At 41.1% G+C, this 27,559-nt stretch overlaps 1 protein-coding gene across 1 annotated transcript in view; it reads left to right on the forward strand.

Moving 5' to 3' along the window:
• Window positions 1-27,559, forward strand: part of KCNH1 (potassium voltage-gated channel subfamily H member 1) — a 337,403-nt gene that overhangs the window by 207,846 nt on the left and 101,998 nt on the right. The window contains exon 8 of the mRNA XM_074351867.1: window positions 23,332-23,531. Coding sequence (XP_074207968.1) covers window positions 23,332-23,531 — 200 coding nt within the window. The remainder of the gene's footprint in view (window positions 1-23,331; window positions 23,532-27,559) is intronic.

Genomic DNA, 27,559 nt, shown 5'->3' on the forward strand with positions numbered 1-27,559 from the left:
ATTAGTAACGTCTAGATCTCAGAGCACGTGTGGAATATGCTGTCATTGTCAGGGTCTCTGGTCACCCCTTGCCCACCCCTCGTCAGTAGATTGTGAATTCTGGGCAAGTTTTACTCTTCTGCTGACCCGTTACTTATTTGCTGCATAAGGACTGACAGAGATCACAGAGTCCAGAAATGAGTGCACTAAGGACACAGCCATGATTCTCACCCTTGGGGACCTGCCATGTAGCTGGAGCTCAGCAAAGGCATGCTGAATAAAAGAAGGTGGTTGATGATTAGATTGTTCTTTCTAGGATTTTCCAGTTTGTCTTTCTTTTATTGATTTCTGGTGTAATTCCATTGTGGTCTGAGAGCAGACACTGTATGGTTTTTATTCCTTTAAACTTGTTAAAGAGTGTTTTATGGCTGAGAATTTGGTCTGTCTTGGTGAATGTCCCATGTGAGCTTGAGATGAATGTGTGTTGTGCTGTTGTTGAATGAAGTAGTCTGCAGATGTCCATTATATCTGGGTGATTGATGGTCGTGCTGAGTTCACCTAGGTCCTTGCTGATTTCCTCCTTGTTGGATCTGTCCATTTCTGATAGACGGGTGTTAATGTTACCAGTTGTGATAGTGGATTCGCCTGTTACTCCTTGCGGCTCTCTCATCTCTTGCCTCTTGTAGTTTGACACTCTGTTATTAGGTGCACACACAGTAAGAACTGTTATGACTTCTTGGAGAATTGACTCCTTTATTTTATTTTATTATTTATTTTATTCAATTTAAATTTTTATCTAAATGAAGCAAGTGGTGCTGAGTTTTCAAAATTCACTTTCAGTTCTTCATCAGTAGCCAGTTCCAAAAATATTAGTTAAATCTAAATTCTCTTTTGATAAAAAATGAATTCATAGACTTTTTCATGCCTAAATCTAGGAAAAACAGATTCAAAATATTCTATCAAATTCAGAAAATACTTGGTGATACCTTTTGGCAGATGTGCTATATCAGTATTATCACCTCTTTCACTGATAATTGTTAAATTCTGGAACATGCTGTAAACATGGAAACTGTTCTTTTACGCTCCAGCTTTTGGTTTTGGTCTTCAGTCTTATCTGTTGTTGAAAAAAATGTGTTCCTCCCTTCCATGCAATTATTAAGATCATTAAAATAGCAAGGATAGACAAATAAACGTCCAGCTCCAGTTTCATATCTTCATGAAGTTGGGACCAAGCTGATTTCTTATCTTGAAAAACATTAAGAGTTTATTCCATACCACCGACATTCTTGACAGAACTTTTCCTCTTGATAACCATCGAACATCAACATGCAATACTGTTGTTTATGATTAGCTTCCTTCTCAGTTATTCTTTCAGAGTCATCATGGATTTAATTCATTTACCTTTCCGTAATTCACAATTTTTACTACGTCACTAAGTGCAATGTTTAGTTTAGCTGACTTCTTCTTGAAGCAAAGCTTTCCCAACAAAGGCAGCAGTGCATTAATTTACATTCTGGTATAAGGTTATTAATCTGGGTAATCACTGCAGAATGTTTTCCTATCATTGCAGCTGGCTATCAGAACATGCTTTGTACACAAAACTTGAACTCCAAACCACATCTGTTGACAATGTAATTCTTTTTAGCTTGATATATTTGAAAGCTACTTGTGTCTTTTGGCAATGAGCATGAAAAAAAAAATAAAAGCAGGATACTTCCTTCATATCGCCATCATGTTCAAATCACGTATGTACTGAATGAGGGCCAAACCAGCAGTATCAGTGCATTTGTCAAATGGCAATGAAAAATGCTTTGTTTGCTTTGTTTGGTCTGTGAGCTGGTCTTCCTTATCTTTAGCCTGATATGTTAATCTGTGGTGTCCTTTGGAAGTGGTAGTGGAGCTACCAGATTCACCCAGTGTTTCCAAACAAACACCTCTGTTTCAGATTTTCACTGATGTCTCACCAAATGCATAGATTTTTTTTGTCTTAGCAACCCAAAGTACTATTTTAATAGATGCTCACAAAGTGTTAATATGTAAAATATTGAACATCTGTGTCTGTGGCTTTCTAATGCAATACTTTTTTCCCCCCAAAATTCTTTTGGTTTTGAGGTGTTTTTTGTTTGAGCATTTTTAAAGTAAATTGCTGCCCCCAAAAGTTTTGAAGATATCATTAGTTGAAACATCTTTGCCAATAACACATTCTCTATCTACCTTGTCTTCTGTGGCCTCTGTCATCTGACTTCCTGGTTGGCTGTCTGGCATTTCTCACCTGAGTTGGTGAGGAGGTGGGGAGGAAGACATTTCTCTAGTAATTACTGTTTAAAATCCCCCTGTAGCCTAATTCATGGAAAAAAATAGGGAGACCAGGGTTTTATGGCTTGTGTTTTACATTTCATGTCATCTCCTAAGGAGTGTGGCAGTATCCAGTTCTGTCCTGGAGGAATGAAATATTTCCCCCACTCCACGGGTAAGATCCATGATTATACTGATTATGTTTAACTAGATATGTGGCATCAAAAAAAAAAAAGTGCTGGCTTCAGGTCAATAAATACATTTTGAGCACCTATGATTTGTAAGGCCCTGTGAATGATATAGTAGGGAAAACTGGGGTAAGTCAATTACAGCTTCTGTCTTCTATGACCTGGCACATATAAGGAATATTGATTATCTGTTGCTGCATAACAGATTACTCAAAGCTTAGTGATTTAAAACAATAACACTTTTTATTTAGTTCATCAATCTGCAGCTGGGCAGTGATTTATCAGGGTGTCTCATTTCTGCTTCATAGGTTGTCAGTAGGCTCGGCTCAACTGGGGACTGGGTGATCCTCTTTCAAGATGGCTCACTCACATGGACGGAAAATTGGTGCCTGGATGCAGGCTAGGAACTTAGCTGGGGCTGTGAGCCAGGGACTCAGGTTCCCTTCCATGTAGGCCTCTGCACAGGCTGCTTGAACTTGCTCACAGTAGGATGTCTGGGTTCCAAGTGTGAGTGTCCCAAGAGATCAAGGTAGAAGTGCATGGCGCTTTTAAGACTTAGCCTTAGAAGTCCCGCAGCTTCTCTTCTCCCATGCTCTATAGGTTTTTGCAGTCACAAAGACCTGCCAGGTTAGAAGGGAACAGACCTATTGATGGATATATGGCCAGATCATAGAAGAGTGTATGTGATGGGACATACTGTTGTAACCATCTTGGGAAAATACAGTCTGCCATACAGGTCATTCATTCATTCATTCAATGAATTTATCAAGCACCTACTATGTGCCTGGTACTGTTAAGAGCTGAGTATTCAAAGATAAATAAGACATGGTTTCTGCCCTAAAGGAACTGACAGTTGTAGGAGAGAAAGATGATCTAACTAACTATATGTATATATGTTCTGTGCCGGAAGTTTATGCAAATTACAGTGGTGGCACAGAAGAGGGAGAGGTGGTAAAATATCTCAGAGAAGTAATATTTATGTTGGTTCTAAAAAGGTGTGCAGGGCAGTAGTTCTCAAAGGGTGATATTTGTGTCTATGGGGATCCACAGGACCTTTTCAGGGAGTTTGTGAGGTCAAACTATTTACATAATAATACGAAGACATTTTTGTCTGTCTGAGTGTGTTGATGTGTGCATTAACAGTACAACAGCAATGGTATGTGAAACAGCTGGCATCTTAGCATGAATAGAAGCATTTCCAAACTGTATTTGTAGTCATCGTAATCTTCATTGCCATGCACTCATTAAAAAAAAGAAAAAAAAAATTGATTTCACTTGAGAATGCCCTGGATGAGACAAAAAATGATTAAATTTATTAAATTTCGACCCTTGAGTACATATTTTAATATCCTGTGTAACAGAATCAGAGCTATACAGAAAGCACTTCTGCATACTGAAATACTGTGGTGGTTTCAAGGAAAAGATCTGGCACAGTCAAATTCCTAGTTGCTGCCCTCAGTGCTGTTTTTACTTGAGAGAACACTGACAAACGACGGTTATTCAGACTTGGGTCTTTGGCGGACATTTTCTTGAAAATCAGTGAGGTGAGCCTGTCATTTCAAGGAAAACAACTGATAGTATTTGTTGCCAATTATAAAATTAAAGCTTTCAAGCAGAAATTAGAATTATGAAAAGCTGGTATCTGCCACCATGAATTTGACAGTTTCCAAATTTTAGATACTTTTTAATGAAATGTGTCAGTCTGGCACAAAGAAATGTGATTTTTAGAAGAGCTTTATAACCCATGTTTTCCAAATGACCAATGCATGATGTTACAAAATCACGCCTGAGTTAAAAGATACATTTAAAGTGTGAGGAAGACCAGCTGATTAATGTAACAGTAGGAAAATTTCATTGATGTGGTTTCAGATTCCATATTAAAGTGTAAGAAGCTACAACTTACTGGATTTTAGATAATAGCAAAGAAGAATGTCTTCATGGGTGGGGGGTAACGCTCAGTGGTAGAGCACATGCTTAGCTTGCACGAGGTCCTGGGTTCAATCCCCAGCACTTCCATTTAAAAAAAAGAAGCAGAATGTCCTGAGTTACCTGAAAAGTCCTCCCTTTTCCAACTGCATATCTGTGTGAAACTGGATTTTCTTTATATACTTCTAAATAACATACCACTTCAGACTGCGTGAAGAACCAGGTATACAAACCAACCTAGCTGTCATCTCTGAAGCCAGATAGTAAAAAGATTTGGAAAAATGTAAAGCAATAACACTCTTCTTACTAATTTTTTTTTACCTTTTGGGTAGTATTGATATTTTCATAAAGTACATTATCTATGTTAACATATAACAAGTTGATTATTTTTTAAATGGACAAGTAAATATTTTCAATTTCTAGGATGGTAAATACTGGTAGATGTAATCCACATCAACAAAAGCTCTTTGTTGTCCACCATCTTTTAAGAGTGGAAAGGAAGCCTGAGACCCAAATTTGAAACTCTTTGGAAGGCGGTCACATTCGCCAGAATGACGAACATGCTGGAAACAAGGCTCAGGAGCCCGGGAGAGAACGGGCACGTTTAGACTGCTGTGCAAGCGCACACGGGTGCCAGTGCAGGGCTGGAGACAGAGGGCAGGTGGGAGAGAGGAGGCTGGCTGGGTGGACCAGGGCCCAGGCAGTGGTAAACTGCTCAGGCCTCAGACTGCCGGGTTCAGATCTTGTTCTACCACTTGGTTCCTGTGTGATTTGGGGCAAATTACTTAACCTCTCTGTATCTAAATTTTCAAATATTTCAAATAGGGGCAATCACAGCTTCTATTTGTCTAAGTCTGAGGATTTAATGAAATAATCTCTGTAAAAGACTTGACGTGGTATTTGGCACAAAGAAAACTCTCAATATGTTGGCTGTTTTTTTACTAAGGTGTTAGGATTCTGTTCTCTAGTGAGGAGAGTATTGAGAGGGGTTTAAGCCAGAAAAAGACATGACTGGATTGAGATGTGCTGAAATTCAGAGAAAGTGCATGTAGTTTTGACTTTCCCTTTTTTTTCTTAAGAATAAATCACGTTTTATTTATGTAAAGATGTTTGTTACTGTATTATGTCTATAAATAGATTTTTACATGTTTTCAAGGCTAGGGGAATTTAACACATGTTTTTGAATCTTTAAGGTGTGATCTGGGAAACTCATTGAGTTAAAAGTAAATATTATTGAATGTACTTTAAAACAGTGTAAAAGAACACTTAAATTCAGAAGCTATCACTTCAGCAAAACCCATTTTCATTTCTTCTTATTCTTTGCCCATTTCTAATCTCATAAGTATAGTTTGAATATATATTATAACCTCATCAGTTACAATTTTATTTTTGGCTTTATTTACTTTTCATTATAAAACATACTCATGTTTCTACACAGGCATGGCGTTTATTAATTTCATGGCTACACAGTATAACAATATATTAATACAGTTTACCTAAATCTTTCTCCCATAATCGTATCATAGTTTGTAGCAGTTCAAGTTTATGAATAACATGCCTATAAATACATTGGCACATGCAGATTTTTTTCTCTTTTTGAATAGCTTTCCTGGGTTAATTATTTTCTGTGAGATTAGTGACTTGGGAGAATGAAAAAGTAGCTTAAGTACCTTTAAAAAATATTTCCACTAAGTGCCTGTCAGTGCTCTCATGATGCAGCACTGTCTTCAGAAGAAAACTTCAGAGTCCCACCCGCGTGTGGGTGGGTGGGTGTCTTCAGCCCCAGGAAGCCTCTGGGCAGCCCAGTACACCACTTATTTTAGGAGCAATTTTAAATACAACCGGGAATCAGTTCTCTTCTGTGGAAAATTTTGCTGGTCTGTTAACTTGCAAATTTGGGTTTGTTTTTTTTTTTTTTTTCCTGCTTTTCAAACAGATCTTTATGAGTGTTCCTAGTTACAAAATCACTTCACTCTCCTCAAGTAATTGGCTGCCTGGCTCTCATTCTTAACCTTACCATAGTTTCTGAGATGGCCAAACGTTGCCATGGGCACAGTCAGCAGAACTCAGCTGGGCTGGGAGCAGCCCACGGAGAGAAGAGGCAGTGGTGGCCAAGAAATCACTGGGTTATTACGGAGAGTGAAAGTCAGTTCATCAGTAATGTATTGCGAGTTTACGCTGTGCCAGGCACTGAGAAGCAACAGAGGTAAAAGTATATGCCTTCCACCCCCACCTTCGAGAAGCTTGCCTGTCCGTCTGGTAGGGAGGATGAGGCACGTTTGCAAACAACTACATGCACGACAAGTGCTAAAACAGCAGTAAAAGCAAAGTGCTTTGGGAGCCTGGAGGAGAGCCGGTTTCATGCTGGCAGAGACTTGATGGCATCAGAGCTCGGCCTTGAAAGCGGGGTCGGGTTCTAGTTGGTGGGAAAGGGCACATAAAGGTCTTCCTATGGGGAGAACAAAGTGAGTAAAGATAGGCTGTAAAGCAGGCAGCATCCGTAGCATCATTCATGCGGCCCAGTGCAAAGTAAAAAATGCTAGGCTCCTTATTCACTAATGACTAAGAATTTCAAGTCAGTGACAGCAGAGCTAATTTAACCAAGTGTGGGACCTTCTAGGGGCAGAAGCCATGTGACTGCGCAAGATGTAGGTCTGTGGAGCTAATCCTCAATGCAGGGTGCACACAAGGAAGGGGGAGGACTCACGATTGCCTGAAGCACAGCTGTGTGTGAGTGAATGGAGGAAGACAGTGTGCAAAGGCAGGGTGGACCACAGGCTTGGGCGCCATGCTTAGGAGGATGGGCTGGATGCTGGGTCCAGTGGGGAAACACCTGAAGTTTGGAGCTGGGGGTTGATGTGACCAAAAGAATGTTTTAGAAACTTGGCTCCTGCAGTGTAGAGGCAGGACTTGAGGTGGTTTGGGAGGGACTGGAGAAAGGAAGAGGGCTTGTGAAGCAATTGAAATGTGGACCTTTGAGAAGGAGAGGTTCTGGACATCAGAAGCAGCAGCAGGATGGAATGGAGGAAGTGGACACCAGAGACAGAACAGAAGTAGAGATTTCAGGTAATGGAATTGAGAAGGGTGAGAAAAGGAGTCTGCAGAAATGAGACCAAAAGATTTAGCCTGCATGATAGGACTGATCAGAAAAGTCAAAGGAGAGTCACTGGGTAAGGCAGTCAGGCATTCAGCCTGTGCTCTATGGCTGACTGGCCAATGATTGGCTGTGCTGAGAGACTGAGACTGACAGTTCTTCAATCAAGATTTGTTCTCTCAACCTTCCCACCTTGGCCACGCTATTTTCTTTGCCTGGAATTTTCCGTTTATCCCCGGTCTCTCATTTATCAGAATAATTCAGGATGGAGGGCTGGCATCTTCTCAGGCAGAAGGTCTGTCTTTGTGCAGTTCCCAAGTGGAGCAGTTGGATGGAGGCTCGGTTTCTATGTACTTAAGTTGTAGCTACAGAACCTCGCCTGTCCTCGAGCCCACGTTGCCCTGTCCCCACCTTCAGCACCTCTGCAGACATTGTTTCTCTTGTCTGGAACACCTTCTCAAGTGCTTCCTTCTAACCTTGGCCCTGACCCTCCAGCAGGGTGTTCTTTCTTCTGCTTATCCCAAGGCTGATTATGTTCTTAGAAGCACTATTCTCACAGTCTCTGATAGCTTCCGCCAAGTCAACTGTTCCATGGTCTTACTGCGGTGAAACTCAGTCAGAAATCCAGAGGAATTCACCATTCAGGCCTTTGCTATTAACAACAACACGATCAACAAAGCAGTAGAATCCAGTCACCTCTGATTGCTATTTTTGGGACAAATTTATCAAGGTATGTAATACGTTATTAAATAAGCTAAATACAAGTTGAATGTTATTTTTTTCCCTCCCTAACCTCAACCTGTCCACCACTGTAAGTTTTCTCTCTACCCTCAGGGTAACCTTGGCTGTCTTGCAGCCCCAGTGAGTCAGGGCAGGAAGCCCAGGGCCTCTGGCCTGTCCAGAGTGTCATGGTAGACACCCAAAGCTTGGCTGTTCCAAGCCCTGGTGAGGTCTCCGTTTGCTCCACCCAACCCTTGGGGAATCTCCTTTAACCATCTCTGTTCCTGAAACTTAATGGCCTTGCTAATTTCAAGGCCTAAAAGTACCTCCTTCTCTACACGTTATTTCTTAAATTTTCCTCTTTCAAGTGAGAAAAGAGGAAAAAAAAGAGAGAGAGTCTGCAATATTTTCTTAGTCTCTGTAAAATCTAAATCTAGCCTAGAGTTATTTTCTTCTCGACTGGGAAAAAAGTTCATTTATCAACTTCGTTACTAATTTCTTCAATTAACTACTCCTTCTCTTTTATTTTTTTAATCTTGAGTCCCCAGTTAGCACTAAGTATTTCTTGGCTAAAGCCTGTTGTTTTATAATCCATTTCATAAAGACATCACACTCTTTTGCTTAAACATTTTAAAAATAGTTGAACATAATCAGACTTTTTCAAGACATCTAGTGGTTACTCACAGATGAATTTAGAGGTTTCCAGATGGGGATGAGATAATGGTGCTTAGAAGAATCACGAGAAGTTTAAAAAGATCTACTTACTCACCGTCTCCTCACCCCACATCACCCCTGAGTATAACTGAACCTAGGAAACTGTACTTTTTAAAAGCTTTTTTGGTGATGCTATTATGGCGATGTCTGGAGACATTTTTCATTGCCCCTGGTTGAGAATCATGGTGATAGTGATACTAGGTGAGCAGGGCCCATCTGAGAGTTGTCAGTTTCACATATGAGTGGTACTGGGGAGCAGAGAGGGGGGTCAGATGTGATGGCTCCAGGAGGCTTCTGGAGGAGTTATGTTTCAAGTTGGATCTTGAATGATAATAACATAGCAATAACTGACATGTATTCAGCATATACTGCATGGAGCACATCACGCATGTCATCACATTTAATCCTCACCAAGATTCTACTGTAAGGCAAATGGTATTATCTCCTTTTTATGGATGGGGAAAGTGGAGCTCAGAGAGATGAAGTACTTTGCCCAGAGTCACACAGCAAGGAAGTAGCAGAGCTGGTATTTAACCCTTCTGTTTTGTGACTCCAAAGCTCTGACTGCTATGATGTGGCAGACTTAGTGGGAGGAAAGCAGCAGAGACTCAAGGTGTGGGTAATGGTAAGAGAATTCTTTCCTACCTGAGCAAAATCTGTGTGGAAGACAAATATCTGGGCTCATAAGAAGTCCTCAAAAGCAATTATAGACATCACCGTTAGACTGGAAATTGTCTTTATGTCTCTAAGAAGATGAGAAAGGCCAAATTTTTATCATCAGGAATAGGCTTCGTGTATCATCACCCACTTCAATGTTTCTTTCTAATTCCATATTCATAATTCATAAAACATAGTCATTTTTTGCAGATCAGAAGGACTTTGGGTCCCATGCAGTCCTGTTTCTTCTCCAACTCCCTCATTTGGCAGGTTTATTTAAGGAAAGGCAGCAGAGTGTAGAGCAGTGGTTCTCAACAAGGGGTGAATTTGTCTGCCAAGGGACATATGGCGATGTCTGGAAACATTTTTTCATTGCCACAACTGGGAGGTGCTACTGGCACCAGTAGGTAGAGGCCAGAGATTCTGGTAAACATCCTATAACAAGTAAGACAGCTTCCCACAGCAAAGAATTAGCTAGCCCAACGTATCAATGATGCTGAGGCTGAAAAACTCTGGCATAAAGTTTCAGGGCATGGACTCTGTATTCGCACTGCCTGGGTTTGAATCCAGTTTCGTACTTGCTGGCTGTGTGACCTTGACCGAGTTACTTAACCTCTCAGTGCCTATATGCAAATAAATCTAGTCCCTATTTCATAGTCCGTAGCTCATAGGGCTGTTAAGATATTTAAATAGTCAGTATATATGAAGCATTGAAACAGTAGCCGGCACCCAGCAGACATGTGTTTAGAGAAGCGTCTGGTACAGTGGTGGAGTCAGTTCCGAGCCAGCCTGCCAGGGTATGAATCCTCCATCTGCCACTTAGCAGCTGCGTGACTTTGGGCAAGTCAAACTTTGTTGACTGAGATTCTTTCTCAGTAAAATGAAGATAATAGTATTATCTATTAAGATAGATCATGTATTATGCAAAGTGATTAGAACAGTAGCTCTTACATCATAAATACTAAATAAGCACCAGCTGTCATTATTATTGTTATTCATTTATCCACTCATCAAATAAATATTTGGGTCTCCTGTGCCCAAAGGGTTGGAGTCGCTTGCCTTACAGCTCTTAGACGGCAGAGTCAGGATGAGGACCACTGACTTGTGAGAGGATAGCTCTGTCCAGTATGATGGTTTACAATGCTCTGCTTCTTGGCATCCTGTGAGGTAGAAAGCTGAGGGACCTGTCATTCTGGGTAATTCATACTTTGGAGGGAATGTGAAGAGAGGCACTCTGACCTGCAGTGTCACTTAGCAACTAAATACCTCCAATTGTGCTTTTGAAAAACTAAGAGACTGATGGCTGTTCAGTGAGGAAAATCAACAGATGCTGGAGGCGCTGAGATCAGAGTTGTCAAGTGATTTTAGTTTCTATTATTACGATTAGAGGAGGTAATTCTTTAAAAGGCACTGTCTGCGGCCATTGTGCTGGTCCAATTTAGTTTACCGTGGTGACAGTAGTGCCTTCTGAAAAGTTTTATTTTTCCATTTTGAGATGTAAAAAAGAAAAAATTAAGTTTGAGCTTCATGTGAGCTTATAACTTTAGAAGTAGACGTACTACCATTGGAAAATGAGCCCAGTTAAGGTTAACACGCTTGTTTAAACGGCTTTAAAAAGTATGTGTTATTTTAGATGGCTTTCTAAATTAGATTCTCTTCAATGACTCATACTGGAGAAATACAAACTTAGGACGCTTATTATGAAGTAGAGCAAGACCTGGGTTTGCAAACCTGCAAGCCCGTCTTCCTTTGACCAGGTGTGGCTGTACCTAAGTGGTCGTCTCTCTGCAATCAGACACTCAGCAGGCACGAAATAAGTGAAAGCAGCACATTATTTAGAGACCTTTCCAACCTGCGTCTGACCTTCTTGATTCATTTGCAGAAGTAATTGCCTGTGGAAATTGCTGTGCCTTTATCTGTGTGGTGCTATTAAAACATGGGTTGAAGTGAGGAGGCACAGGCTGCATGGTTAATGGGTTACCGTGGAGTGGGAGCTGTTGTTTTATTCGACAGATGAGAAATAGCTGAAAATAACCTTCTGTCTCCCCTGTAAGAATTTTGCTTGTTAAGTGACAGTCACCAACACGGCAGACTTTCAGCGTGGTATAGGAATTTGTGCTATTTTTAGCAAGATGTTAAATGAAACTTTGCAGGCTTCTCTTGTTATAAGATAGGGAATGTAAGAGTGTTTTATATTCTCTGACTTGGGGGGCACTTTCTGTGCCCAGGGCAATAGCTGTCCAACTTGAGGAGGAGTGAGGACATAGTGCTGGCAGGAAATTCAGAGCTGAGGGTAACCTTTTCCATTGGTGTCCCACACATCCTGGCATTACAGACCTGTGGGATCGCTCTTTCATTCTCTCCTGGGTTTATGCCCGTTGTTCTGTCTGGTGGAGTAAGGTTAGCTGCCTTTGTAACCGCTTTGTGCTTCCTTAATATGGCCCAGTGTCTTTTCTTTTTCCCTCTGAACATCCTTCTCCCTTGGGGTAGAGCATTATACTCAGAACTTATTTGGGAAACACTGAGGATGAGTGTGATGTAAGGCAGTACTTCTCAAACTTCAAGATGCCTCAAAATCACCTGAAGAACTTGAAAAAATACCAATTCCTGGGCCTCACTCCCTGAGATTCTGATCCAGTAGGTCTGGGGTGGGCTGAACATTTGCATTTCTGCCAAATGCCCAAGACCAAACATGGAGAAGCTCTCCTGTGATAGTATGATTTATAATAAGAAATATATATTTAGTCTTCGTCCATATTTCTGGCACAGAGCTCCAAAAATCCTTGGAATTTCATGTAATGAAAGCAATAATGGTCTCTCGTTATGTCAGTGAAGTGATTTGCAGACTCCACCGAAGGATGGGGGCTGGTTGCCAGTGAAGCCAATTATGTGATTAGAAGATCGGAAATTTTAGTCCCACCCCTGAGCTCCTGGGAGGGGAGAGAGACAAGAGATTGAGTTCAGTCACCAGTGGCCACTGATTTAATCTATCATATCTATGTAATGCAGCCTCCATGAACACCCAAAAGGATGGGTTTGGAGAGCTTTCCAGTTGGTGAACCAGAGCATTTCCATATGCCACCATGCTAGACCCCACACTCCATAAGGACAGAAGCTTCTTTGTTTGGAGCCTCACCCGATGTATCTCCTCGTCTGGTTGTGGATTCCTATCCCTTAATATCCTTTGTAATAAACCAGTAATCTAGTGAGTAAATGGGTTTCCTGAGTTCTCTGAGCCACTCTAGTAAGTTAATCACACATGAAGAAGGGATTGTGGGGACCTCTGATTTACAGCCACACAGTCAGGAGCACAAGTGACAACCTAGACTTGCAGTTGGCATCAGGAGGGGAGGGCAGTCTGTGGGACTGAGCCTTCAGTTTGTTGGAATCAGTGCTATCAGAATTGAGCTGATTTTTAGGACATTAATGTGGTGTCTGAGAATTGGTGATGGTGTGTGGGAAAAGCCCACCCACATAGGATTTGAATCAGGAACCCTTGCTTAGTAGAATTGAACCTGGGCAAACTCAACTCTTTGGAACAGTCTCTTCAATTGTTAGTCAAGTGGATTTACTGAGCACCTACTGAATGCAAAGGAAGATGCCCCTGAAATGACACCACCATGATTCCTGCATTCCAGAAAGTCTTCTGTTTAAGGAAAAGCACAGGACTATATATTACAGGAGGAGGTACCCTTTCAAAGCCAAGGGCTGAAGGGGCTAGAGTCCAGGGGTGATTGATGGGGGCATGTTAATACTGGGTGGTTCAAGCAAGAAAACTAAGATTCTATCCCATGCCAGGATTGTGGCATTTGTCATGTTAATTCATTGACTTGAAACCCTGAGAGGTGGAGATTACCCTCTCCTTTCATAAGTGAGAAAACTGAGGCTCTTACGATTTGAATTATTGGCCCTGCCACTAATTCAAACCCAGGGTTCCTTCTCTTCAGAGCCCAAGCTCTTTTCACTATACCATATTGCCTCTCAGCACAATACATGACTCACCTGAGTATTGAGTTAATGTTTGTTGAATTAAAACATCTGATGATTAAGTTAGTGAGAGAGTGTTTCCAGGAAAGGATAACCTAGAAATGGTTCTTAACCATCCTGCAATTAATTCTCATTAGTATTTATTGAGCAGTTATTACATACCAGGTACTGTGATAAGGATTTTATATACATTATACCACTTATTAGAAAATCAACTAAAGGTGGCTATTAACTCCATTATATACGATGACATTTAGAGGCTGCACAATCGTCCTGAGGTTGGGAGTGGAACCAGGATTCCAGATTGCGGCTTTTTGTCTCCGAAGCACAGACTTGCTGCATTCTCTTGTGCGAACTTGTTCCGGTAGCACATCAGTGAGCAGTTACTTCTTTTTCTTCCGTTGTCACTGCCCATTTCTTCCCAGGTGCGGAGATAAACAGCTATGGATTTCAAGTCACAGGAAATGAGATTTTAAAAGCTACTTGCCTGTTACCATGCCAATATAAACAGCCTCACACCCACTCCATCATGATCACATTAGAATAAGCAAAAGCAATTACAGCAGCAAAGACCAAAAATACTGTATTAACAAAATTAGTGCTGCAGTCATGTGGGCCAGTGACTTGGAATAAGGACTGGATGTAGTTCCCTGCCTTATGCCCTCCGCTCTCTCTTCCCCATCTTACCCTTATCCTTCAGTTCCTCCTGATCCACGAACAGCTTCATTCAGAATCACTACATAGTCAGCGTTTCAGCTGATCTGTCAAAGTTCTTGGCATTTATGGATGTTAGAGATTCCTTTGAAGGTCTCTGTACATGATAAGTTGGTTTCAGACATCTCACTTTTGGACTCCAATATTTTCCTGTAACGACGAAGTTGAAAGACAAGAGCCCCTATTCAGGCTAGTGTTCTAGATTGTTGAAATGCAGCGCTCTGGGATGTGTGTTCTTGACAGCTGGCCACAAGACAATGAACTGGGAGCAGAGGTGCATTGAGGGAGACCCTGTGTTTCAGCTCCACACTCCGGGCACTTTCACACAGTATCTTGTTCCCCTAACAACCCCGGGAGGTGAGTGGGCTTTTTTCCTTTTGTCAGACTGACAGAAATGGGGGGAAAAGAAGTAATTTGCCTCCAGCTACACAGCTCTAAGTGGCTGAGCTGGGATCTGAACCCAGGAGGGTATAACTCTGAAGACGGCTTCTTTTTTTCCTTATCAGATAATGTGAGTGTGCAAGTCACTGGGTTCACATATCAGAATTTGCTGGGGCTGCGCTTAACATAAAAAGCAGAGGATTCAACTTCTGAGCTCCTTCTCTGCCTTTTTAGACTCTACTTGCTGTATCTCATTAATGCCTTGGAAGTGAGAGTGTCTCTGGGCTGCTTTGAGTCCCAATGCCAGTGTCACGTGTGTTAATAACCTTCCCCCCAAACCTACCCGCACAGCTACCTGACTTAAGGAGCAGTTCATTCTCGTCAGATGGCTGGCTAATGGGCAGTAAGGATCATTAGACTGGTGATTTTGTTTTAAGGGAAATTCATATAAGAGTTTCTCTTTTTCCCTTCCAAAAAAAAAAAATGAAGAAATCAAATCTCGTTAAAATAAGCAGTGGTAACGCGTAATCTTAATGGATACTGAATTTCAGGCACGATCTGCTGTAAAAGCGGGGATTGGAAAGGACTTCTACATCCTCAATTTTTCCTGTTGGTATTTATGAAATGTAGGGGTGCAGGGTAGCTGGGGGCATAGATTGAAGACAGGGGAGAGGAAAGAGGGAGAGAAAATGTTATAGTTTATATTCAGGAAATGGGGTTTTTATAGATAAGCAACTCTTTCCTTTTGATCTATCCCTCCTCTTAAAAAAAAAATACAGAAATTAGTGAATAATCCAACCAGCCAACTGAAGATGAAATCTAAAACCAATGTTTATGTCCATGGAATTTCACGACATACTGTAAAATAAAACATGAATTATAATAATTACATTTGAGAAAATGCTTCTCAACGTTCCCAGCAGTAGCAGTATCCCCTGGGAACTTGTTAGAAATGAAAATTCTCTAGGGCCCTCCCAAGACCTACTGAATCAGAAACTGGAGGTAAGGCTCAGAAACTATTTTAAAAGCCCTAATGATCTTTTGCTGGAAATTAAGAGTACAGAAACAAACATAGTTTTGAGGGTAGAGTCTTTTTAAAATTCTATTTTAATATATCACCCAGAATTCTGCATAGAACAAAGTCAGTTTGGGTAGACCTATAAACTACCAATAGAGGGCAACGACTTTTTAACTATAAAAATGAAAAGGATTCATGCTAATTCTTTCTTTATTTCTAAGCTTTGATACACCAGTAGAAATGACAACTTATTTTTCTTCTTAAGTTTAGGGGTCAGTTGTGCTCTGCAAGTTTGTTTATTAGAAGTTGGGGTACATTTCCCAACAGAATAATGACCAACTTCCTAGAGATGCCCACAAGTCTGTTTAACCCACCGATTATTAAAAATGTGCTGGTGACAGTCTAACAGCTCGGCATGCCAGAGATGCCTTCTAACAAAAGAGGGTTCTTCCCTTCTTCACTTCCCTTTGGTAGCAGGCAGATTAGGTGTGCCTGGAGTAGATGTCCCAAAGACACAGAGATGGGAGAGCAGAGAGGAGTGTGACTGACAGCTCTCAAGACCAGGGTGCTAAGGAGAATGGGGAGCTAGAGAGCCTGTTAAACATAGCAGAGAATAGCCAGGGGCTTAGGACCTTAGGACCTGTGGCCTGCTCAATACACTTCTTAGTTCCAGACTCACTCCTCAAACATCTCCTTTCTGTCCCACCAGGTATCCTGGGGGTTGCACTGCCTGCTTCCCTTTCCATTGCCCTTAGTGGGCTGCTTCTGACTAGGGCTTCCTTCTGTCTTGGGTTCACAGAACAGAACAGTCTGTCAATTTCCCTTCTCCCTTGCCTTTTGAGACACTGTGAAGAATTTCATTCCAAGTGATGAAAGAAAATTGACGAGAAATAAAAATTGTCCTTATTAGTTCGTATCCTTCTCTCACTCCATCTCGTGACCACTGACAACCCTTGTCATCCCCTCTCCTCTCTTCCCTTTTTCTTGTCACTTTGATCTGCTGGAGGTAAGTTTTAAAAAAGAAAGAATGGAAGAAGAGAACAAGAAATTACCCAAGAAAATTTTCTTGAAACGAAGGACATAAATTCTTGGGTTGAAAGCACTTACTGAAAGCCTAGCACAATGGATGAAAACGGAACCACAGCAAAAGATACATCCTTTTGAGTTCTCAGAACATTGTTATAAAGGAGTTTCTAGGAGAAAAAAAATCGGGTTCAATATGAAGAATGAAGGATCTGAACGCTTTTGACTTCTCAACAGCAGGACAATGGAGAAATGCTTCCAAAATTCTGAGAAAAATGATTTCTAATCCAGAATTCTACACCCAGGCAAGCTATTAACTGAGTATAAGAGTGAACATGTTAGGTCTCAAAGGTTTAGAAAGCTGCTAGAAGATGTCTTCTACCAGCAAAAAGGAGTAAACCAGGACAGCAGAAGACATGGGGTGCAGGAATCAGGGGATCTAACCCAAATAAGTGGCATGACTTCTCAGGAGGCTGGGGCAGAGACATTCACAGAGCTGGCAACAGAACAGTTCAGGAGCCTCCAGGAAGGACTTCTTTATGGAAATGAAATGGATAGACTAATGTGTTTTAATATATTAAGAAGAGGCTTATTTGTGGGAGAGTTTGGAGTCAAATTAATGATAAGTAAACTAAGCAAGTGAAAAGACCAAGTCTATTATGAGGAAACATTGCAGAAAAGGAAGAGTAATCACAATATACTACATGACTTAGCTGTGAATAGCATTCATCTAGTTGTAATAATATAAACAGAGACTTATCTAACCAAAGTGATGACACAAATATATGGGGAAGATGGGGCAGTGGGAAAAGGCGTGGAGTTTTGTGAGTGTGAGATTGGAAGTAAAGGATGGGGGAGTGGGAGGATGCTAAAATCTCAGAGATCCATGGATGATGCCTGAAACTGAGGTATCAGGACATAGTGATTTGAACATTACACTCACACATGGAGATTGACAGCAGTGCAGTCAGCCAATTGCAGAACAGGAAATTGGGTGAAAAGGAAGAAGGCCTAGGGGACTAAGGATTTTAATAATTTTCTTGGCCAGTTAATTCTTTAAACTATGTGTATGTATAGTGTATACAAAAAGAAACACTAAATTTTCTGAAGAGAAACAAAGACTTTTGCCACCCTTCCCCCTAAATTCCATACAGTAATTTCTAATTAAGGGCCAGATTATTACTATCTTATTTTTTTCTGGGAGGGCCCCAGAGCTCTTGGTATGATACAGTATTCAACTCCTCAAATGAAGAAGGAAACCTCCTCTTAATCCAAATCAGCATTTTGCTTGGGGGTGGGAAAGGCCTTCTTAGTCCTTCCCCGTTTGCAAGGACCCAGCAAGTCCACACTGAGAGCCGTCCAGGGCATCCTTGCACTGTGGGTTCAGTCAAGACAGTGTAGCTACAACCTCCATCTCTCCCACCCCGCATCTCACCCGATTATCTGTTCAAGTGGTAGCTGGACTTTATGTCTTCCCTTCTAGTTAGATTTTGAGTCTTTAAGGCCATAATGTCTCATATGTAGATATCAATAAAAATATACATAAAAAACATATAACCCTACTTCACATAAAATTAGAGAAGACACATTGAAAGAATTATGCATTTTAACAATCATAATACTTTACAATTGTAGTAATAATTGAATGAGGCCCTCCTGTGGGCCCTTGACCTTCTAGAATGCCTTAGAAGCAGAGCAGCCCTGCTCTGGGGTGGGAGCAGCCCTGGGCTGTTGATGGATGTGGCATCACCACCTTAACTGACCAGCACACCGGTGTCTCAGACCTGCGCCAGGCTCTCAGATCACGGACAAGAGAGCTATTCTTACTGTATTGATTTGGTGTAACTATTTTTTAAGCTCAAGATTAAATTAATCTTTGGCAGCCATTCTGAGGAAGGCACCTCTGCTCTTCATGCAGGACCTCTGGCTCACTGTGGACCAGAAAACACAGCTGAAGCAGGACTGCCATGCAGGCTTGTTGGATGAGGGTCAGACTCACTGAGAGCAAGGCAGTTTCCCAGGCCCTGGAGGCTGGTCCTGAACACATTCGGTGGCGTTACTGGGCTGGAGGAGGAGGGGCTTCGACCCCATCCTGTGTGAGATTATTTATGAGCCTAGAAGAGAGGGTGTCTACGTTATTCAGGCTTGATGACTTCTGCTTTTCATCTGGCTCTTTTTGTTCAGATTGGCACCATTCCTGGTACCTTTCCAGAGCTAGCAGCCCTCTTTTCCATCCTGATTTACAATTCTCATCCAGTGCCTTCAGTTTTTCAGGCAGCCGCGTCCAGTGCTGCTGGACAGATTAAACCGAAGATTTCCTTCCCTTTCTCCTGGATCTGTTCCTTTCTTATCTTCTCCCTCTTTTAGTCTGTCAGCTAAACCTGAGTAAGATTATTGGGAAGGAATGACTGGGGTATATCCAGACAATGTGTTATATTCATCAATGTAAAGGAGTGAACTGTTGATACACACGACACTGTGGATGGATCTCAGGGGCATTTTGCTAAGTGGGAAAAGCCAGTCTCCAAAGATCATATGCTATATGATCCTATTTTTATAATGTTCTTGAAATGACATAATTATAAAAAAAGGAGAAGAGATTAGTGATTGCTGGAGGGAGTGTGAGTGTAAAAGTGTAGCATAAGGGAGATCACTGTGGTGATGGGACAGTTCTGTGTTTTGAATGTGGTACTCAGTACATGAATCTACACATGAGATAAAATGTGTTACACAGAGTTATATGTACACTTTATAGCAATGTAAATCTTCTGGTGTTGATACTGTGTTTCATTTATATAAGATGTAACCAGTCAGAAATCTGGGTGAAGGGTACACACATGGAATCTCTGTGCATTATCTTTACAGCTTTCTGTGAATTTATAAGTATTATAAAATAAAACTTTTTCTTAAAATAACAAACTATTATACATGTAACAATATGGATGAATCTCAAAATAATTACATGGAATGAAATAAGCCAGTCAAAAAAGGAAACAAAAGAAAAATAGAAATAATTAGACTACATCAAAACTAAAAACTGTAATGCTGCAAACCGTACTATAAAGAAAGTGTGTGTAGCACAGAGAACTATATTCAATAGCTTGTAATAACCTGTAATGAAAAAGAATATATATATATGTATAACTGAATCACTATGCTGTACACCAGAAATTAACATAACATTGTAAATCAACTATACTTCAACATTAAGAAGTTTTTTTAAAAGGAAGTGAAAAAATAACCCACAAGATGTGAGAAAGTCATTGCAAATCATATATCTGATAAAGGGTTCATATCCAAAATATATAAAGCACTCTTGTAACTCAATAATAAAAAGACAGACCCAATTGAAAAATGGGCAAAGGATTTGAGTGGAAATTTCTCCAAAGAAGGCATTCAGATGGTCATCAAGCACGTGAAAAGATGTTCAACATCATCAGTCACGTGAGAAACGCAAGTCAGAGCTACGTAAGATAGCAGTTCTCACTTACTAGGATGGTGATAATCAAGAAGACAGGTAGTAGCGAGTGTTGATAGGATGTGGAGACATTTGGAACCCTCATTCACCGCTGGTGGGAATGTAAAATGGTGCAGCTACTTTGGAAAAGAGTTAGGCAGTTCTTCAAAATGTTGACCATAGTTACCATGTGATACAGTAATTTCACTCCGAGAACTGAAAACAAGTCCATACAAATACTTGCACACGAATGTTCATAGCAGCAGTATTCATCAAAGTGACTCAAATGCCCATGAACTGATGAATGGAGGAGTGAAATATGGACTATCCATACAATGGGATATTAGTCAACAGTAAAGCCGAATGGAGTACTGATACATGCTACAACATGGATGAACCTTGAAAACCTTATGCTAAATGAAGGAGGCTCGTCACTGAAGGCCACATACCATGTTGTTTAATTTATGTAAAATTGGTTGTCCGGAATAGGCAAATCAATAGGGACAGAAAGTAGATTGGCAGTTGCCTAAGGGATTATGGGGTAAAGGGGCATGACTGATAGTACAGGGTTTCTTTTGTGGGGCATGGAAATATTCTAAACTTAGATTGTGCTGATAATGGTTGCACAACTCTGTAAGTGTGCTGGAAGTCATTAAATTGTACACTTTAAATGGATGCATTTTATGGTGTATGAATTTTATCTTTAAAAAGATATTTTAAAAGGTATATACTCTATGATTCCATCTATGTAAGATTTTTGAAAATGCATGCTAATCTATGGAGACAGAAAATAGCAGTTGCTTGGGGATGGAAGGATAGGGAGGTAGGGATTATAAAGGCATATGACAAAACTTTTAGGGGTGATGGATATGTTTACTAACTTGTGGTAATTGACCTATACATATGTCAAAACTTAACAAATTGTATGCTTTAACAGGTACAGTTTATTGTATATTGATAATGATGCATTTTTTAAATGGGCCATAGCAAAAATGTGTGAAATTCACTAATACTACAAGTATCTATTGGGTACTGGTAAATCGTTAGCTCCCAGGGTTACAGTGGCGAGGAAGAGCCGAGTCCAGCCTTTAAGCACACCCTGTAAGAGTCCAGGCAAAGAAGAAAGCTTCAGATTGCAAAATGGTTGCAAAAAAACATGAGCTCTACAGAAATACAGATAGTCCCTGACTTAGGATTTTTCGACTTTACAGTGGTGGAAGAACGATATGCCTTTGGCAGAAACTGTACTTCGAGTTTTGAATTTTGATCTTTTCCTGAGTGATTAATATGCAGTGTGATACTCTCTCATGGTGCTGGGCAGCAGAGGTGAGCCTCAGATCCTAGTCAGCCGCACGATAGCTAGAGTTAACAGCCATTCTCTTTTTCACTTTTAGTCCAGTACTCAATAAGTTAGGTAGGATACTCAACACTTCATTATAAAATAGGCTTTGTATTACATGACTTTGCCCAACTGTTGGCTAATGTAAGTATTCTGAGCGCATTTAAGGTAGCTAGGCTAAGCTATGATGCTTGGTGGGTTAGGTGTATTAAATGCATTTTTGACTTATGATATTTCCACCTTAGGATGGGCTTAACGGTGATGCAGGAAAAACGGATATGGGACATGAGGAGGGCCATGTCCCAGGCTTTGGCTGAGCCCCTGGGACGTGCCCCACCAAGTGTGGGTCCTTGGCTTCGCGCAGGAAAGAATTCAAGAGCGAGCCACAGTTGAGTGAAGGTAGATTTATTCAGAGAGATACATTGAAAGGCAAGAGAAAGGCCACAAGGTGTCGGGGTTGTGCGCTCAGATTAAACGTGGGTACACATCCCATGGACAGTATGCGGGCCGTCTCTGAAGAGGGAGAGAGAGGGCCAGACACGAGGCGCCATGTTGCTGGTTTTTATGGGCTTGGTGGCTTCATATGCTAATAAGTGGAAGGACCAGTCTAAGGGGAAGGGGCTGGGATTCCCAGGAAGTTGGCCATTTCCCACTCTTTGACCTTTCGTGGCTAGCCTTGGGACTGCCATGGTGCCTGTGGACATATTATACACCATGTTAATATATTACAATGAGGGTATAATGAGGCTCAAGATCTGCTAGAAGTCAAATCTCCCACCATCTTGAGCCTCAAGGCCTACTGGGGGTTGAATCTTTCACCATTTTGATGTTAATTGCTGTAGCATTTCTTGAATGGCTGAGCCCTGCCCTCTTCCTGTCTCTTTAGGATGTCGCTCTTCTTGAGGAAGATCTGTATGCCTAGGGAGTCATGGACACCCTCCTGGGGACAGATGGAGGGGAGGAGTACCGGGGAGGCTTCCTGGAAGAGGTAGCCGTTGAGCTTAGCATTCAGGGGCAAATGGGAGTTACATGTAGAATGTGGGGTTTTGTGATGATGTAATGGTCCTCCTTCACAACACTAATGTAACGGAGTAGTAGCAGCTCATGGTACGTGCCTGTTACATCTCAGAGGAGACCTGATTTTATCTTCCTCATATCAAAGCCATGCTTTTTTCCCCAGGAGCCACATCACAGTGAAGTGGGTTATTGTGTTAACATGCACCTTAACAATAAGTGCAAAGCAAAGATAAAACAAACAACCTTCAGTGCTCTCGGCAGACTTGCTATTACTTATTTGAGATCACATTTTTAAGATCTGTCCTTTCACTATGTTGTTGGCTGTATGAGAACCAGGACCGAGTGTCTCATTTACCATTCTGTCCCCGGCGGGTAGTGTAGTGCTTGGCACAGAGCAGGGCTTTAAGAAGATCACTTGCTGATAGGGTCAGATTTGGGCTGATACAGAGCACATAAGAACACATTTGACTGGTGGCTTTAGGCATGGGTCACACTTCTAGTGACAAGAAGTATTCAGTGAAGCAGTCTGATTGTCCTGTCCCCATCCCCAGTACTGTCTGTCTCCTCATTTTGGCCCCAGTATTGCCAGCTCCCTCTACCCTGGCCCTGCCTCCCACGGGTTTTTCCTAGTGGTCTGGTATTTGGAGACTCTTTCTTTGGGTCCACTCCCAGAGGCTCCTGGGGTGAGGTTCTCCTGAGAAAGTGAGGACCGTCTGCCCTGGGACCGGCAGCGCTGGCCATTGGCCGGCTCTGGCAAGCTGGGCGTTCTCGGGCCCTGGCTCAGGGACCACTCATGTGTTTTTCCTCCCCTCCTGCCTCTAGCACTTCTCTATGCCACCATCTTCGGGAATGTGACGACCATTTTCCAACAGATGTACGCCAACACCAACAGGTACCATGAGATGCTCAACAGCGTTCGGGACTTCCTGAAGCTCTACCAGGTGCCCAAGGGACTGAGCGAGCGAGTCATGGATTACATCGTGTCCACCTGGTCCATGTCCAGAGGCATCGACACAGAGAAGGTAAGGAGGCGATGAGCTCAGGTAAACCACTGTCTCTCGGCTTTCCCAGGGAGACCTGAGGCTTACCTCGGGCGCAGTGCATCTCACACCTGGCTGTGCATCAGAGTTCACCTGGGTGTAGTTTTGGATTCCCAGGCCCTGCCTCCAGAGGTTTTGACTGCTTCCAGATCAGCCTTTCTCAAGGACCTGCAATTAAGAGCCATTATTTAAGAGATTGGAAAGGCAGGGTGTGTCTCCTGGAGAACAGAGACTAGAAGTCTAATTGCCCAGGGCAGAATTTCCCAAGCTGGTGTGATAAGAATCAGGGCCACCCAGGGTGAGGTGATCATTGTTCCTGATTCTTCTTTCACCTCAAGCTCCAAGATGGTACAGCATAGTTGCTGGTCCTCTCCATAGTCAAACTTTTGATATTTTGTTCATCATAGATTTTTTACATGAATTTTGATTTTTCAAAATATTGCATTAAACTGTACAATATTTTGATCTTGATTGCTGAGTTTTTAACATCCCTTAAATTTTGTGTCCAAAGTCATTGCCTTACTGTAGTCTTGGCCCTGGTAAGAGTCCCATGATGTGGTCATTAAAAACACATTCCCAGCATAATGCTCCCAGACTTAAGACAATCCTCAAAACTATAGTAATCAAAATAGTGTGGTATTGGCACAAAAATGGACATATACATCAATGGAACAGAATAGAGAGTCCAGAAATAAACCCATACACCTACAGTCAATTAAACTTTGACAAAGGAGGCAGGAATATAAATGGAGAAAAGACAGTCTCTTCAGCAAGTGGTGTTGGGAAAGCTGGACAGCTGCATGTAAACCAATGAAGTTAGAACACTCCCTCACATTATACACAAAAACTAAACTTAAAATGGCTTAAAGACTTAAATATAAGACATGACACCATAAAACTCCTGGAAGAGGATATAGGCAACACATTCTCTGACATAAATCATAGTAATATTTTCTTGTAACAGTCTCCCAAGGCAAAAGAAATGAAAGCAAAACTAAACAAATTGGTCCTAATCAAATGTAGAAGCTTTTTTTTTTTTAACATTTTTTATTGAGTTATAGTCATTTTACAATGTTGTGTCAAATTCCAGTGTAGAATTTTTCAGTTATACATGAACATACATACATTCATTGTCACATTTTTTTTCACTGTGAGCTACCACAAGATTTTGTATGTATTTCCCTGTGCTATACAGTATAATCTTGTCTATCTATTCTACATTTTGAAATCCCAGTCTGTCCCTTCCTACCCCCTGCCCCCTTGGCAACCACAAGTTTGTATTCTATGTCTATGAGTCTGTTTCTGTTTTGTATTAATGTTTTTGGCTTTTTTTTTTAGATTCCACATATGAGTGATCTCATAGGGTATTTTTCTTTCTCTTTCTGACTGACTTCACTTAGAATGACATTCTCCAGGAACATCCATGTTGCTGCAAATGGCGTTATGTTGTCGGTTTTTATGGCTGAGTAGTATTCCATTGTATAAATATACCACATCTTCTTTATCCAGTCATCTGTCGATGGACATTTAGACTGTTTCCATGTCTTGGCTATTGTAAATACTGCTGCTATGAACACTGGGGAGCAGGTGTCTTTTTGAAGTAGGGTTCCTTCTGGATATATGCCCAGGAGCAGGATTATTGGGTCATATGGTAAGTCTATTCCTCAAATGTAGAAGCTTTTGCACAGCAAAGGAAACCATAAACAAAATGAAAAGACAACCTACAGAATGGGAGAAAATATTTGAAAATGATGTGACCAATGAAGTTTTAATTTTTAAAATATACAGATAATTCGTACAACTTAATATTAAAAAAAAAATCAAAACATGGGCAGAAGACTTAAATAGACATTTCTCCAATGAAGACACACAGATAGCCAACAGGCACATGAGAATATGTTCAATATCACTAAGTATTAGAGAAATGCAAATTAAAATTACAGTGAGGTAGCAAGTCACACCAGTCAGAATGGCCATCATCAAAAATTCTACAAATAATAAGTGCTGGAGAGTGTGGGGAGAAAAAGGAAACCTCCTACACTGTTGGTAGGAATGTAAATTGGTGCAGCCACTATGAAGGAGAGTATGGAGGTCCCTTAAAAAACTAAGAATAAAGTTACATACGCTCCAGCATTCCCACTCCTGGCATATATCTGGAGAAAACTCCAGTTCAAAAAGATACATGCACCCAATGTTCATTTCAGCACTATTTACAGTAGCCAAGACATGCAAGCAACCTAAATGTCCATTGGCAGATGACTGGGTAAAGAAGATGTGCAAACACACTCACGCACACATCTACAATGGAATATTACTCAGCCATAAAAAAGGATGAAATGTTGCCATCTGCAGCAACATGCATGGACCTACAGGTTATCACACTAAGTGAGGTAAGTCAGACAAAGACAAATATTATAACACTTATATGTGGAATCAAAAAAAATTATACCAGTCAATTTATTTACAAAACAGAAATGGACTCACAGACTTGGAAAACAAACTTATAGTTACCAAAGGGGAAAGGGGAGGGAGAGGGATATATTAGGAAAATGGGATTAACAGATACACACCATTGTATATTAAATAGATGAAACAACAGGGATTTACTGTACAGCACAGGGAGCTATATCCAGTATCTTATAATAACCTATAATGGAAAAAAATCTGAAGCTGTACACCTAAAATTAACACAATATTGTAAATCAACTATACTTAAATGGGAAGAAAAACTCAAGAGATTTCCAGCTACCATTTCAGATCTTTGGAATCAGAACTTTTTGGGGAGAAATAGATTGGGGTAGGGATTGGAAATCTGCATTTTTAACAAGTGTCCTATTTGTTAGACAACCTGGGAGATACCCATCAAGGGCTGTGCCTTAGTGAGCATCTGACTTGACCAGAGCATCCCTTAGGCTCTTCTCTAGGCATCAGTTTTCCCACCTGTAAAAGGGAAATGGCAATAAATCCCTGTCATTCTCCAAGACTTGCATTATTCTGGATGCATTTCAATAAAGGGAGGAAAATTCGATGGTACTGGAAAGAGCAGAGAAAAGATAGAGTGAGTTTTCTGTTAATCATTGATGAATTAATCTCCTTTGTAATATATTCTACAAGCAAACATGTTAGGTTAGTTTTTCTCTGCTTCTAGAGTCCTTTTATGTCCTTTTAAACAGCACTTCCCCCTTTAATCACCATTCCATAAGTACTTAGGGGATACCAGTTCCTTTCATTGTTAGAATAAGGTGAACAGAACCATATCGCTATTGAAAAATACCTTATGCACCTTCAGAGTGAAATTCACCTGGCTTTGGGCTCAGCTCTCCATGCTCCTGATCCTTCTCCATGAGAAGAGTCAGTTAACATTGTAAGTGGGAAAATTTCACTAATGATCCCAACTTAGAATGAATGATGCTTCGATGTTGTTGAGTATCTGCCACAATCGCAGCAATAACGTAATGACACCATAGCATCAGCTACCATGTCTTGAAGGTGCATTAAGAGCAGATATTTACTGCACTTCTGCACGCACCTGGCCCTGCATCCATGCCTCACTTAGGCTTCGCAACAACCCTAGGAGGGATCTGTTCCTGTTTCTACTGAAGGGATAAGGACACAGCAGCTCAATTAATTTTATTTATTGCCCTTGGTCACAGAGTTCAGAATGGCAAAGCTGGGATTTGACCCAGTTTTGTTTTTTAATTTTACTTTTTATTGAAGTGTAGTTGATTTACAGTGTTAGTTTCAGGTGTACAGCAAAGTGATTCAGTTATACATGTACCTACATGTATACATGCATATATTTTCAGATTCTTTTCCATTAGAGCTTATTACAAGGAATTGAATACTGTTCCCTGGTACTACACAGTAGGTCCTGAATCCAGTTTTGTCTGACTTCAAATCTTGTGCTCCTCCTCCTACTTTTTTTTTTTTAATTTAAAACATGTACTGCCGGGGGGAGGGTATAGCTCAAGTGGTAGGGTGCTTGCTTAGCGTGCACGAGGTCCTGGATT

Source organism: Camelus bactrianus, chromosome 23 (assembly GCF_048773025.1).
Source record: "Camelus bactrianus isolate YW-2024 breed Bactrian camel chromosome 23, ASM4877302v1, whole genome shotgun sequence".
Classification (NCBI taxonomy): Eukaryota; Metazoa; Chordata; class Mammalia; order Artiodactyla; family Camelidae; genus Camelus; species Camelus bactrianus.